The sequence below is a fragment of the Ursus maritimus genome, unplaced genomic scaffold (genome assembly GCF_017311325.1).
Source record: "Ursus maritimus isolate PB19 unplaced genomic scaffold, ASM1731132v1 scaffold_3, whole genome shotgun sequence".
NCBI classification, from domain to species: domain Eukaryota; kingdom Metazoa; phylum Chordata; class Mammalia; order Carnivora; family Ursidae; genus Ursus; species Ursus maritimus.
Genome location: NW_024425563.1, coordinates 57,080,464 through 57,096,587, shown reverse-complemented (window position 1 = coordinate 57,096,587; position 16,124 = coordinate 57,080,464). Strand labels below are relative to the sequence as shown.

General features: G+C 38.1%; 1 protein-coding gene across 1 annotated transcript in view; it reads right to left on the bottom strand.

Annotated features, from left to right (window-relative positions):
- The window catches only part of CRPPA (CDP-L-ribitol pyrophosphorylase A), a 190,730-nt gene that overhangs the window by 133,745 nt on the left and 40,861 nt on the right, over positions 1–16,124 (bottom strand). The window contains exon 3 of the mRNA XM_040644561.1: positions 13,883–14,159. Within this exon, the coding sequence (XP_040500495.1) occupies positions 13,883–14,159 (277 nt within the window). The remainder of the gene's footprint in view (positions 1–13,882; positions 14,160–16,124) is intronic.

The window sequence follows — 16,124 nt, the reverse complement described above, 5'->3', positions numbered from 1 at the left end:
CCGAAACCAGACAAAGGCATCACAGAAAAGTACAACTACAGACCAAAACCCCTGATGAATACAGATTCATAAATCTTCAACCAAATACAATACTAACAAACCAAATCTGGCAATATATAATAAGTATTACATACCATAACCAAGTGGGATTTATCCCATGAATGCAAAATTGATTCAACATGCCAAAAATCAATGTCATTTATCACATTAATAAAGGGCAAACACACACACACACACACACACACACACCCCAACAGATGCAGAAATAGCATCTGACAAAATGCAACACTCCTTCATGAAAAAAGCATGCAACAAAATTAGGAATAGAACTTGCTTTAGCCAATAAAGAGCAACTATGAAAAACCAACAGGTAACATATTTGATAAATCCTCCATATTTTCACTTTAATATCAGTAACAAGAATACATCCACTGTCACCACCTCTGTTAAACACTGTATTGGAAGTTCTCGTCAGGAAAGTTAGGCAAGAAAAACTAATAGAAGGCATCCAAAAGGAGTGAAACTATCTCCCTTTGCAGACAATATTGTATAGAAAATCCTGATAAATTACCCTTAAAAATAAAAAAGGAATAAATAGATTCAGCAAAAAGGCACAGGACAAGATCCACATTAAAAAAAAAAATCACTTCTCTCTACTAGTAATGAAACATTAAAAATTCATTTACAGTAGTGTCAAAAAGAAAACATGTAAGGAGATTTAACAAAAAAGTTAACAATTTATTCTCTTAGAACTATAAAAATTCCCAAGGTCCCATGCAAAAGCCAGCATCTCTACCTACTCGCTGGCACCCATTCCCTCTCAAAACTTTCTCTACAGCAAAAATCCTCCTCCTATCCTGCCTGATCAATTTTTATTACTTCACTCAACTATCTTCATTAGTGTCCAGGCATTCTGTGACACCTCCAGTCAAGTCATCCCTCCTTTGATCACACCTATCTTCCAAGTAGGACCGAATTTCTCCTAGTCAGTTTCAAATAAAATTCTGTTGAAGCAACTGAGCTATCTGTACTACTTAGGATCTCCCGTGTCTGCCTCTTCCCATGTTTTCTTGAAATCTACTTTAATGAGGATTATTATGTCTCCCCAAATGCAAAAACTTATCTAGCAACGTCACCCATGATCCCCACATGGCCAAATCCAACGGAGAGGTCTGTCTTCTCAAGAGCATTTGTTCACCTGGCTTTGAGAAACAATTTTCAAACAACCATTTCACTGCCACACTCTAAAGCCTCACTCTAAATGGTCAAATGTTCATAAGCTGGGACCTCAAAGTTCTCTAGCTACACTCATTCTGTAAGTGACCTCATCAAGTCACAACACTTCACACACTGCCTATATGAGAACATCCCAATCTATACGGCCATCCTAGAATGTTCTCTTCCATTCTGGACTTTCATAACCAAATACCCTATTTAACTTCTCAGATCAAGAGCTATGCCTCAACTATAAAATAACTGAGATCAGTTTTGATTTCACACATATCACACATTCCAAACCTGTTCCTCCATACACTTCCCATTTTCATAAAGGTAAACTCTATTCTTCTAGTTCTTCTTGTCAAAAACCTTGCGCATCATTGATTTCTCTCTCATATTCCAAACTGAATCCATTGGCAGGCCCCATTATCTTCGAACTAGCCCACATCGGCATACACTTCAGTGTTTCCACTGCCGCCGTCTGAACCCGAGGCACCCATCCTTCCTCCCTCAGACCTCATACAGAAAATAAAGGCCATAAAAGAAGACATTAGTATTTTTCACTACATTAAAATTAACTGTAAGAAAATTATTATGAGGCATATAACTAGCAGAGTATTTGTGCATACAATACATAATTCCTAGAAATCAGTTTTTACTTGAAAAATACAAATGTGTAACTAAAATTTAAATTAAAAAAATAGAAATATGGGCAAAAGACTTTCATGGGCAATTCAAGGAGAACATATAAATCTTTAAGTACTTGAAAATTGCCCAACGTATTAACAAAAGACTAAATTAAACCACAAAGAGAAAGCATTTTCTACTAACTGGAGTAAGGAAAAATTCAGTCTAACAGTATCAATTGGTAAGGACATGGCTCTAACTCAAATTCTTGTTATACCCTATTGAGTAGAATTTGCACACATTTAGAAAGTAATTTAGCATCAACTGATCAAAAATGGTGGTAACATGCATTTATCTCAACTCTAGTGAAATCCCTGCTCATGTGCTTCAGACATTAATAGTAATGTTCATGCTAGCAATGTTTACATTGGCAAAAATTAAACATATGTTCACCAACTACAAATAGATGAATGGTGATATAAAGCAAGTGATCACGAACACATGATAGCTACAAAGATTTACATGAACACATTTCCCTAAATGTATTATTATTATTATTTTTGCAAAAGAGCTGTCAAAATAAAAGCAAAGCAGAAGTTGAATGATACAATTTTTTTTTTTAACAGGGGTATTAAAAAGCATACAAACCTAGTAAGTCCTTTAGGGATACATGCCACAAAATGGGAAAAACAAACAAACAAATCCAAGAATAAAAACAAATTCCAGGATGTTTATCCATGTGGGGGAAATAAACAGGATCAAGGCAGGGATACTGTTTTAAAGTGACAGTAATGTTCCGGTGGTAGATCTGCAAGTGTCCAAAGTGCTGTTCATGTTCCCCTTTTTTAATTTCTAAGAGTGTATTTATGGACTCTCATTTTGACTACGAAAAACTTCTCAAGAGAAGAAAATCATCCACATTGCGGATGTAATATTCCAGACTTAGTAAGGTTCTGGTTTAATGGAAGCCTAGAGATCAGCTGTCGAGGAGTACAATAAGAAGACCACTTAAAGCACAAGGTGGCTACTAGCTTACTCAACAAAATGACATGAAAAGGATGTCAAATCAATCAGTCAATCAATCTCTCTTTGGCTGACCCTGTTTTTCCTCCAATTACCACTCACTCAACTATCTAGTTTAAACAGAGAAGAAAGATGCTAAAATTGACAGGCATGTACTCCATAGCTGTTTCCAGAGAAAGAGACTTTTGTTCAGAAACATAAATCATCAGTTATATTGATCTTTTCTGAAATTTCAAGTATCAAAATTAAGATACAAGTATGGACAAAGTCATTCAGTTGCCTCTACAATAGTTATCTGGGTAGTTTGTTATATGATTATGTGAAGCATAATTCTGAAATTGTCAAACACACTGTTTCATTTGGAATTAGCATAATAAGCCCTGAATGGAAGCTTAACAGCTCAGCACCAAAGTGATTACTTGCCTCTCCAGCTAATCTATCAAAGTATTTCCACATGTCAATGCAAGGAAATCAACATAGATACAGATCATACAATGTGGAAAAATGAACCCCACCTCTTCCGTTTACTTTTAAAAGCACATTTGAACAATACTTATCCATGCACAGAGCAGGTGCTGACATGCATTCCTACTTACATATCTGCGGTCAAACTAATTATGACAATGCACTATAGAAATCTTGACTATATAATTACAATTTCATTTAGCTGAGTTGTCTTTATTCCAAGACTACTTAATAAATGTTTACACAATCACATCTCTACAGGTAATCATTGGCCATTATAAGATTTTGAATATTTTTTATTTTGAAAATAGAATACCTCTGATCTCCTTCTGTAAAAAGAAATCATGTATTCAATACAAAAATCCAAGTATGTTATAAAAACCTATCCAAATTGCTCTATCATTCCAAGTGCCCCTAAAAAAGGGTATGTACCAAGAATAAGGCCCGCATTTGATATAGTCAACTTTAATTTGTGAAAATTAAAGTAGTACCATTTTACTTAAATTAAAATGATCTGAAGAATTCTTACATGTTCTGAGTGTTTAATAAGGTTTATTACATTTTAATCCCAAGACTTACCATGGTTCCTTGATCTGCCCCTCTTCCCCAACTTCATTTGAGAGTAATACATAGAATATACAGGGGCAGTAGTTTTAGATAAGCAAAACAAAAGCTTTTCATGCAGTAGCTTTTTCAACATCAGGAACAGATCAAGCTTTACCTCATTCCATAGTGGTCAGGGAATAATTCACTACCTGCCCTTGGCACTTCAACTTTTGTCGAATAAGCCTCAACTTTCCCACCAGATAATCAGAACTCACTGTGTTTTCACAAATCAAATTGCTTCCTTAGACATAGGACTTAACACCAATGTTTCTTTCCCTCCAGTAAGATACAAAATCCAATGGCCCAGGAGCACATATTACCTGACCCCAACCTCATACTGAACTCTGAGCTTCAACGTACTTGATCATGATCGAAACTAACCCGTAGAAAGCCAATACAAGTTACTGTTAGCCTTGGTCAATTCTACTTAAGATTGTTTGGAAAGTAACATCATCTGCCAAGTCATTGTTCAGCTCTTTTAAAATAAGCCCAAAATACTATGACTACCCAGTATTAGAAATTTATGCAAAGAGTACATTCTTCCTGATGCACACACATTAACTTTTACTTCTGAAGTGTACGTTAATCATAACTAAGTATAGCCCTATTGTAAAACACAGATTGCCCACACACTCACACATCCCCGTGTCAGAGTTTCTGGTTATTAAATTACATCGCTTCTCTTCAGAGAAGAACTCAGATTTTCTAACTAAAAACTAATGTTGGTAACCATCCTATAGGACCTGGGATAGCCCCCCCAACAGAGAGCATCTTTCCCAAGATGTCAATTGTGCCAAGGTTGAAAAACCCTGTGCCACTTCCATATTCAGATACAGAAAAATCTAATGTCTGGAAGTGTAAAAAAAAAAAAAAAATCCCTTTACCTTAAATACTGGAAAAATCACCCAATATATTAAGTATAGGGGACTCTTATGAGGTAAGCAATAAGATATACCTTGGTCAAGTGTTAAGATCACAAGCAGTTGAAACTTGTTGATTAGGGGCACCTAGGTGGCTCAGTCAGTTAAGTGTCTGCCTTTGGTTCAGTTCATGATTCCCAGGTCCTGGGATCGAGCCAGGATTCGGGCTCCTTGCTCAGCAGGGAGTCTGCTTCTCCCTCTCCCTCTGCCCCTCCGCCTTGCTCTTCTGAGTCTGCACACTCTAATAAAGTCTTTAAAAATAAAAAAATATTTTTACAAATAAACTCTTTAATTAAGTACTATATCCATCGGTAGGGCAGCCTAGTTTGGCAAGCAATTCAGTGTCTGAACTAATCTCACACAACCTTGCAAGGATGCAGGGAGGGCAGGAGCACAGGGATTTTAGGAGAAGAGAAGATCAGACTTACTGGCAGGGAATGGCAAAGAAAAACTGAAGCATACGAAAGTACTCTTGTCTTATTACCTCATGGATCACATCGTCCAATCAGGTCCAGCCAATCCAGGTCCCTTAACATTTTTCCCCCCACTCTGTACTTCTTTCTCTATTTCAGTTGGCTGAAATAGAACTTCGCCACTCAGCTGGATCAATACTGTAGATCCCAAATTAATTTCAGTTCCCTTAATCTCCTCCTGTACTCCACCTATCAAACCAGGGAGACAGTCATCTTTCTAAACTTCAAGTTTCAGGTTTTTTCTTCTTGGGGGTGGAGGAGAAGGCAGGAAATCAATGGTTCCCCTGCCTTGTCTCCAGAAGCTAACTCAAGGAAAGAGATCAGGGAGAATTAATGAATTCAGACCTACACATGATCTCAGACATGCTGAAAGAGACAAATTTAAGTCGTTCTTTTCAGCTGGAAGTTGAACGTACGAGGTCTGGAATTATAGCAGAGAAGGTGTAGCATGAGAGACATTTTAGAGAGAACACGTCAAGTGGTAGTTAAAATGGTTACATGCAAATGCTTTGCGCCAAGTAGAATAATTGTCTCACAAAGTTACATGTTGAATTCTTTTTATATAGTACTCTGGAAGAGACAAAAACATAGGGACAGAGAACATATCAATAGTTGACAGGGATTAAGAAGAAAGCAAGGGTCTGAGTACCAAGCAGCACCAGGAGGCAATTCTTTGGAGTGTTAGAAAGCTCCACTGTGATTGCAATCATCTGTACAGATATAAATGCTCAGACTATGTACCTTCCCCAAAGTGAAATTTACTGTATGTCATTCATTTTTTCAATTAAGTAATGTGAACATGATTTTCACTGTTCAGAAGTACTTTAAGTTGTAACAGAAGTTAAAAGGAATATTTAGAGTTTGGAAGATGGATCTGAAAAGAGCGATCAAAAAAAAAAAAAAGACTACAGTCACAGAAGACAAGGTGGAAAGAGTTGCAGAAGGAAGATCTGGTTAACACTGTCAAACTTAACTAAGCCATTCTGTATACACTCGTGTTGTAGTTCATGTCTAATGTCAGCTACCTGGAGTTAGCACCATCCCCACAATTCACAACCAGACTGCCTATACTGTAGACACCAGACACAAGTGGGGTCCTCACATCATATACACTCCTGACCAACCGGCTCCAAGTCTAAGAGACTCTCACAGCCCCCACTGAAGGTCACCAAAACTCCTGGAACTCAGGAAAATTATTATGACTATATTTTGATTACGATTACTTCAGACTACACGTTAATGACCAAGGATATTTTATCAGAGCAGATAAATGAAGAGACATATGAGGTAGGGTCTGGGAGAGTGCACGACATAGCTTCCCCGGTGCCCTCTCCCCATGGAATAAGCAAGTGTCATGCTGTCTGCATGCCACTCTTCAACCAGGTAGCTCCCCTGAGCTTCAGGATCCAGGGTTTTTACTGGGATATCTTTTTGGCAGTTTGAGTAATTGAATCACTGACCATGCGGTTTAATTCGGTCTCTAGCCCTATTCCTCTCCCCAAGAGGTGGAGCTGATTCAAAGCCTCAAATCTCCTATCACCGTGGGTAGACACCATTAGTATTTCTGCTGACCAGCCTCCACCTGAGTAATCTTATTAGCATATCATCAGCGGAGAACCAAGGGGCTCATTAAAAAAAAAAAAAACAAGACCATCCTATTACTTGGAAAACCCCATATATTTCCTTTCTCCCTTCAAGGAACCAAGTATAAAAACCAGTCCACTTCCTTATTTTACAACAGACTAAAAATGCACATCTAATTTGGGAACTGAAAAGTTACAGGTGAGTTTGGACAGAGTGGTCAAAGGAGAAAAAAATCCAGATTTCTGTGCACTGAGGAGTAAACTGAAGGTACAAAAGCAGGAGCAATAACGTGACTGTTATTGTCAGAAGTTGATTAGGGAGGAGAGAATAAAACATGATTAGAGGTGCAAGAACAGAGGGCTTAAATACGTGCAAGTAATTAAGGAAGTATCTTCCCTCAGGAGCACATCTCGAGGAGGTTGCTTTCCTGATGCACTGTCATTTCCAAATTCATGTTATTACTGGCAGTTCTGCGAATATAATAGCTAGCTTAGAAGTCCTAAATTATTCTCTCACATTTCTGTATTCCAACTTATTTTACCCTTGCCAACATCTCTCTTAGAACAATGTCCTTGTTACTGCTTTTTTCATCTCTGGGCTTTTAATTATGCAGAAATACACAAGTAATTTATACTTAGTAAAACTTTTGTACTTTCAGCAGTATAGCTGATAAATTATCTTGCAAAACCTCTTGCTATTTAAAAATCTCAGGAAAAATGTTATTAACAGTTTTTTTCCCCAGTGTGACTTTTAAAGTTTTTTTTTTTTCCCCCTAAGGTTTTTTAGAACTAGGACTCACAAGATAACTCCCTAGGACTAACATCAGAGCCAGAATCCAAGGAAAACAGCAGCAGAGATGCTATGGGTTAATAAGAGGTTTTAGTTTAAACAAATGAGAAGGAATGAGGAGTGACATTTTGAGCCTATGCTACTTGGTCAGTTAGAACTGTGATCCTCCCATAAAGATGCCTATAACCATTTAAAAGGTAGACCACCTAAAGTACAGTATCCAGTGTGGTGAGACTGCAGAGAACTATTTTCTGTCCTGACTTGGATTCTGACGGGGACGGGAACCTTCCCTGAGAAGTCCTAACACCTTAATTTGATGTGAGTTCAGATTTTGGCTTAATGTTACCTTAAGATGGATAAAACCTCAAGCCAAAAATTAACATAAAGAGATCCCAAAATGGTAAAGCCCTCAGGATCCCCAGCAGAACCAACACAAATCTCTTCCAGAAACACATCCTCGTCCCATGCCCAAAGGACTCCTACTTACAATGTCTTGCCAAACATGGGCCTACAATACAATTTACTCAACAGAAAACAAATCACAAGTGAAGAAATAAGTGAAGAACTACGAAGAATTACATTAGCTACAATGGATTAAATATTCATATTTAAACACTGAAAAACAGAATATAAAATCTTAAGAAAAAGGAGGCCAATGATATTTGAAAAGGACTGAAACTTCTAGAAATTGAAATTTTATTAAGAATACTTCAACAAGAGATTACATTAGGGCTGAAAAAAATAACTGAAGTTCCCCCAGAAGACACCACCATTCTACACACACACACACACACACACACACACACACACACACACACGGGGGGGGGGGGGGAGATAAGAGGACAGGGTAAGGTTTACCATACATACAGTGATGTACAATCAAAAGATAAAGCTGTAGGGTGGGAAATGGGGCAAGGTCAACATTTACAGGATAATGATGTAGAAGTTTCTAGAAATGTTAAGATGTAAATCAAAACTCTTAAATAAATCCAAAGCAAGGGACAAAAAAATTCTCATCTAGTCACATATTAGAGAGAGTGCACATTACCTGCAAAAAACAAGGGACCTTAAAATCAACCTAACAGACATTCCATAGCTAAGATAGCAATGGAGTTGGAGGACCCTAGACTTGGCTTGTCCCTGTAACATAACTAAATAATTATCAAATCATTCTGAATACCCAAGAAATCAACTTGAGTACTGATAGAACAAACTGTACAACTAGAGGGAGAGAAGAGGTCACATCAAGGAAAGTACACAGTGCTGAGATGTAGTTTGGGGGAGAAATGCACTGCAAGTACCATGGAGGTGAGGGAGCCCTGGTCACAGAGAGAGCTCAGAGAGAGAGAGAGACAACAGTGCAGAGGGGAATGCAGGAGGAGAACATTTCCCCAAAGCCACTGGCTGGAAAAACTAGAGAGGCTGATTGTCTGGAGTTTTTTTTAGAGGTCAGGCTGGAATCAAGTCCCAGGGCACTGCCCTGCTCCTGAAGAGAAGGCAAGCAAACCACCCTGGGGAACACTGCATGACGGGAAGATCATTTAATGCACAAAGGGAGAGACTGTTTACTCTTCTAGCATCTGTGAGAGGTGGATTTTGCAGAAATGCTTCTCTAGGGACAAAGGAGCCAGTGGGCACCATTTCCCTTCCCCACCCCTCCACCTAGGTGCAGAGACACCTACTGAGGTCAGCTAACCCAGAAATTGGGTATTTAGCCTGCTTTGCTGCAAATTCCATGCCCCTAAGCTCTGGTGTGACTGCCCTTCTAGGTAAAACCTGTGTCCATCCCAGTGTGGCAAAACCCTCCCCCCCAGAAGACCAATCCAGCCCACCCCACCTCCCTTCCACACATCTTCCAACCACTGAGTTCTGAAAGGCTTCAGTTCTAGTGTAAATATCATCAGGTCTCATTTAACAAGCAAACCAAAGCATATCTAGTTTAAACTTGCCACAATCTTGGCAAGATCCAAACACTGCCCACTACAGGCAAGGAGAGCCTCTGCAGATGACTGACCTGAGGGACAGTGCAGCCAAAACTCAGCAGCAGAGAACAGAGTACACACTGGAGACACTCCCTGAAGCACCGGGCCCTGGAAACTATATGTATCTTCTTCATAAAGCCACTACTCTCAGGAGCAGGAAACATAACAGGCTTTTCTAACACATACAAGACGACAGAGACCTATACAAAAACAACAATATGGAAGAATTCATCCCACAGAAAAGATCAAGAAAAGGTCATGGCCAGAGATTTAATCAAAACAGATACAAGTAATATGCCTGATGGAGAATTTAAAGCAACAATCATAAGCGTACTCCCCAGGCTTGAGAAAAACATGGAAGACATCAGGGAGAACCTTACAACACAGAAGAAAAGAGCTTTATAAAAAACAATCAGGCAAAAATTAAAACAGCAATACTGAGATTCAAAACCAAATGGATGTAATGACCACAGGGATGGAAGAAGCAGAGGAATGAGTAAGTGATATAAAAGATAAAATTATAGAAAATGTTTAATGAAAGAGAGACTTATGGATCACAAGAGTAGACTTAGGGAACTCAATGACTCTATCAAACATACTAAGATTCTTATCATAGGAGTCCAGAGGAAGAAGAGAGGGAAAAGGAGGCAGAAAGTTTATTTGAGGAAATAGCTGAAAGCTTCCCTGATCAGGGGAGAAAACAGAGATCCCAATCCAGGAGACACAGAAAATTCTCATTAAAATCAACAAAAGCAGGCCACATCAAGACACACTGTAGTTAAATTTGCAAAATATAGTAATAAAAGAAAAAAAACCTAAAAGCAACAAAAGTCCCTAACTTACAAGGGAAGACCCATAAGGCTAGCCTTATGGTCTAGAGTTCTACACAGATCTCCACAAAGAAACTTGGCAAGCCAGAAGAGAGTGGCATGGTATCTTCAATGTGCTGAATGGGAAAAATCTGCAGCCAAGAATATCTATTCAACAAAGCTATCTTTCATAACAGAAGGAGAGATAAAGAGTTTGGACAGACATTGTCCAAGGAAGACATACAGGTAGCTAACAGACACGTGAAAGATGCTTGACATCACTTATCAGGGAAATTCAAAACTACAATGAGATATTACCTCACATCTGCCAGAATGGCTAAAATTAACAACACAGGAAACAAGTGTTGGCAAGGATGCAGAGAAATGGGGATACCTCTTACACTATTGGTAGGAATGCAAACTGGCACAACCATTCTAACAAAGAGTATGGAGGTTCCTGAAAAAGCTCAAAATAGAACTACCCTAAGATTCGCATTACTACTTATTTACCCAAAGAATACAAAAATACAGATTTGAAGGGACACATGCTTCCTGATGTTTATAGCAGCATTATCCAATAGCCAAACTACAGCGAGAGCCCAAACATCCATCTATTGATGAATGGATCAAAAAGATGTGGTATATATGTGCAACACAGTATAACTCAGCCAAAAAAAAGAAAGAAAGAAAAAGAAAAGAAATCTTGCCATTTGCAAGGCCATGGATCAAGCTAGAGACTATTACACGGAATGCAGTAAGTCAATCAGAGAAAGACAAATACCATATGATTTCACTCATACATGGAATTTAAGAAACAACAGGTGAACATATGGGAGAAAAAAGAGACAAGCCAAGAAAGCCTCTTAACTATAGAGAATAAACTTAGGGTTACCGGAGGAGGGTTGGGCAGGGGGAGTAAGTGGGTGATGGGGATTAGGGAGGGCACTTATGATGAACACCAGGTGCTGTATGGAAGTGTTGAATCACTAAATTCTACACCTGAAACTAATATTACACTGTATGTTAACTAACTGGAATTTAAATAAAAACTTGAATAAAATAAATTTTTAAAAAATCAGCCTGATAGAAAAGGCAGGTAACTTTCAAGGGATACAATTAGACTGGTAATGGGATACTATTATACTGGTCAACAGACTTCTCACAAGTAGAATTAAAGCCAGGACACTATATTTTGAAAGTACTGAGAAAGAAAAAATAGTTATCAACTTAGATATTTACATCCTAGCAAATGATCAAGTAAAAGGCAGAGATAACCTTGAAAGGACTTACCTGCTAGCTCTACCAAAGTCTTCTCCCCTCCATGGAACCCAGAAATGAAGCTTATACAGATAAGATAACCTAGGTCCCAGTGACAGTTCCTGCATGCAGATAACTCAATTATGTGAGTTCATTTCAGTATTGATTTCATGAAAATGTGTGCTTCTCCAATTCTAACATGTGCCTGGTTCCTTCATTAGTAACATGAGCATGTTAAGCATTTCATGTATCTGTATGAAACTCATTTTCTACTTTCCTGAAAATTATTCCCTAACACCATCAAAACAAGACCTTATTTCTAGCAGACACCAGGTTTCTGAAGCTAAATTGTGACGATAGCACTTACAACTAGCTTCTTAATGCCAAGTTCCAGCAATTTCATGAAAATACCACGTATGATTTAATCATGTACATAGTACGGTATTTTGATTAATGTTAATTATAAAGATAGTCAAGGAATTCCAATAAATCAACAAAAAAAAGTCATAACTGCTATACATGTTAATGTTTCATTAAGTCACCAGTTAAACTAGGGTATCTTGGCTTATAACCACAGCAGTAGGAGAATCCTCTTCAGTTTCAGACCTACTACCAAAAGTATCACTTTACTGGCAATTTTTGAAATAAGATCTCAAAAAGAGTAATTGACCAACAATTCCAAATGTTTAATTTTTATAGTGAGCTTGATTGATAGTTTTCCAAAAGGTAATATAGGCAAAGACCTCTATACTCACCAAGGACTATAAATTTTTAATTATCTGCCCCAACTATCTAGTCCTCCCTAGGAACTTATCAAATTTGTCAAGTTTCACTCTAAGTCCTGAAGAGTTCTAAGTCCTGTACTGCTTCATTCCTCCTTAGGGCACTTCTAAGTGATCATATTGCCTCTAGCACAGCTGAGGAGCCTGCAGAACAGGAAGGAGTCACAGAAGAAGTAGGGGAGCCCTGATCCACTTTTGAGGTCACCTAACATACCTCTATCACAATTTTCACTCCATCAAGGTAACTTTTTGAAGTTACATTCAAGAAAAAGGTTTTCTTCGAATTTTGGATTCTCATACAGGTTTAAAAGGAATTCATGTTGCAGGGAGAGAACATTAGCAACAATTTCCTGAGAAAGAGATTGCACTTCCATATAGGTAACTAAAGAGAAATCACACAGTATCTTTTCCAGATAGGTATTTTTTTCAACTTACCACCCACCTGGCAAAGAAGGCTTAAAGGACTCCTTCCATTTGTCTACAATCCTGGGTGTTGTAATTCATCTTAATACCTTTTTATTTTTAAGTACTTAGCACTCTACTGAGTAGTTAACACCTAATTTCCAACCCTAAAAAACCACAAGGATTAGCATCTGTATTTTTACAAGGCAAAGGGGCTCGAAGAGGTTGCGCAAGTTGCTCATACGCCACTAATTAGAAAGCCTGAAAACTGGGCCTACGCCTGGCCCACTCCACAGCCTGTTGCTACCATGCTGTACCAAGTGCATACAGTAATTTTCACTCTGTCTCAAATTTAGACTATAAACCTCAACTTATTTTTACGATTTTATCTCGTAATATTAAAACAACGATGTTCTGGAGATTATAATAGGGCTTTGGCTATCCTGTGTTCTTCTGGTGAACTAGAACACAGAATTCTGTGTCATCTTAAAAGATTTTACTTTAAAGGCTGTGAAAATCTTGTTCTGCTATTTGTGCTGGAAAGTAAACCACCTCCAAAAAGTCAAAAACACGATTCAGGTGTGATGAGTTAGATTTTTTATTATTATGTGCATCTTAGACTTGAGTTTTCTTGGGTGTTTTCAGGTAAGTGCACAATGCTTCTCATTCCTTCAGTGTACATTCAGAACCATACTCTGAAGACATTACTACATTCTTCTCCAAAAACCTCATAGAATGAGGGACTATAAGAAAAGATAAATTCTAGTACCGTCTCATGATAGAACACTTCAAGCTTCCTAAAAAAAATTGAGCATTACGTCTTTAAGTCAACATGCCTATTTTAAACAAACGGACATTTAAATATGATTTCATCAAAACCCAGCAATTTAACATTTTCTATAGCATGTGTGTCTTTTATCCATTTTTGGAAGTTTAACCACTTACCCCATGTTCCTTAGCAGCTGTGACAACTTTAAGAAGGACATCTTCCTCAACAAAGGGTCTCACAGCATCATGGATTATCACAACTTCTGGCTTAGAGAGGTTAGAGTCAGGCTGGTCCTCTGCCAGTGCTTTCAGTCCATTGAAAATTGACCTGTGGCGGGTCACTCCAGCTTCAACTAGGGAGATGCGCTGATGCTGGTACTTCTGAATAATACCCTTCATCCTGTCCATGTTCTCTCCAGTTACTGCTACAACAATGTCCTTTATCCAACATACTCTGAAAGAAAAGTGTGCATACATTTAACATAAAGGGCCTTATACAAGTTAAGCTAGTAGCAAACTGAATTAGTAAGTACTACTGTAACTTCTTAGGGATATTGAAAACTGAAAAAATCATTTTAATGCATTTTGTCAGGTCTAGTAAAGAGGCTGATCATCAGTATTCCATACTCTACTTAATAACATAATTTCACTATGGACTATAAAACATTACATCTATATAGACATTATACAATAGATACAGATTCCTGAGTAATTAAGTTTGAATTAATTAATCTCAGTAAAATGAGAAAAAAGAATGCAGTAATAGCCCTTTAAATTGATTCTTTCCAAATAATGTATTCAATAGATTAGGAACAATTCAAAGCAGTTTCAAATACCCAGAGTTCTGTGTCTTGGTCAAGTCCACTAAATTGCTAAAAAAGTTCAATCACTTATCTAACACAAACTTTGCCTACATCAAGGTGAAACATTATAGCTGAAAGAGGGAAACTAAGATCATATAAATATAAGTGAAATTCAAAATGATAGACTTTGTAATAAAATATAAAATTAAAGAATTAACCTATTGAGTCATACAAAGTATTGAGCAATTTTTCTGTTGTACAACATTTTCTTCTGAAGACTCCCTGACCTATTGCTCTGCACAGCACACAGCACTGAGAGGCAACTGCGTTACATCTTGGCAGATTTCTCTTCAACACCAGTGCTAACAGAGCTTAATGTCATTAAACTCTATGTTCCACAGCCAACAGGCCCAAAGCAGGCCAACTGTCTCTGACCCATGCTATCAACTCTGAATAAAGGTCACTTTAAAATTTAGTAGAACTCCAAAAACATTTTTAAGAACTCTTAGCCTGTGAGATACATGTTCATGTCAGATAGTTCAAGTGTTATGCACATTTTTACAAAGATGCAAGGGTCTGAATATTACTTAGTGAAATTAACTTTGTTTATATGAACTCAGTTGATTTACTCAATTATTAACCTCCAATCTTCTGTTATTCAATCAACCCTTTCCATAATCCAAACCCCACTGTGCCTGTGGCTACAACAACAGTACAGAGATGAACACTAAGAGCTACTTTATAGGCACACTGTCTTTTCATTTTAAGTCCATTCCTTTAATAAGTATTTATTGCACACTGAATCCATGATCAGCATTGAGTACACAATGAAAATAAACACTGACTTCGCAGAGCTTACAGATCAAAGAACACCAAGGAACAAATACAAGCTGTGATCAAGCGCTATGAAGAAAGCCAGGCTTCTGGATTGCAAGCAAATGGACTATTTGACCAGCACAGGGAAGGCCAAGATGACACTCCCCAAGGAAGCTAAATGTGCTGTAGGATGCAGATGGTGCGTGGCAGGGGGAGAAAAGGCAAAGGGGTACGAAAGGCTGGTGGAAGCAAAGGCCATGTCAAGATCCTGAGAGCCAGGAAACCACTTGAGTCATATTCTTTAAGCAAAGGGGAGAAGAGCCTATGAAGAGGCTGGAGGTCCAGGCAAGAGCCAGCCTGGGCTAGGCCACAGGAACGTCCCAGACCATGTTATGGGTTTTAATGTTATAATAGAAAAACGCTTTATGCAGAAAAGGACATTTACACCTACAAGAAAAAAGAAAAGGAGGAGGAGGACGACGACGACAAGGGAAAGAAAGAAAATAAAAAGAAAGAAAAGAAAGAAAAGAAAGGAACGAAAAATGCTCACCCACCCAAATGTTCTAGGTATTGTTTTAGGACAGAAAGGCCCCTAAAATAGGGTCACCTCCTAATTTCCCAAACCTGCGAAGGTATAACCCTACATGCAGAAGGAACTTCACAGAAGTAAGTTAAGGATCTTGAGATGGAAGAATCATTCTGGACTCTCTGGGTATAATCACCAGAGTCCTTACACATGAACAAGAGGCAGAAGAGTTAAAACAGGAGAGGAGTTAACAGAAGCAGTGCTCAATGGGATA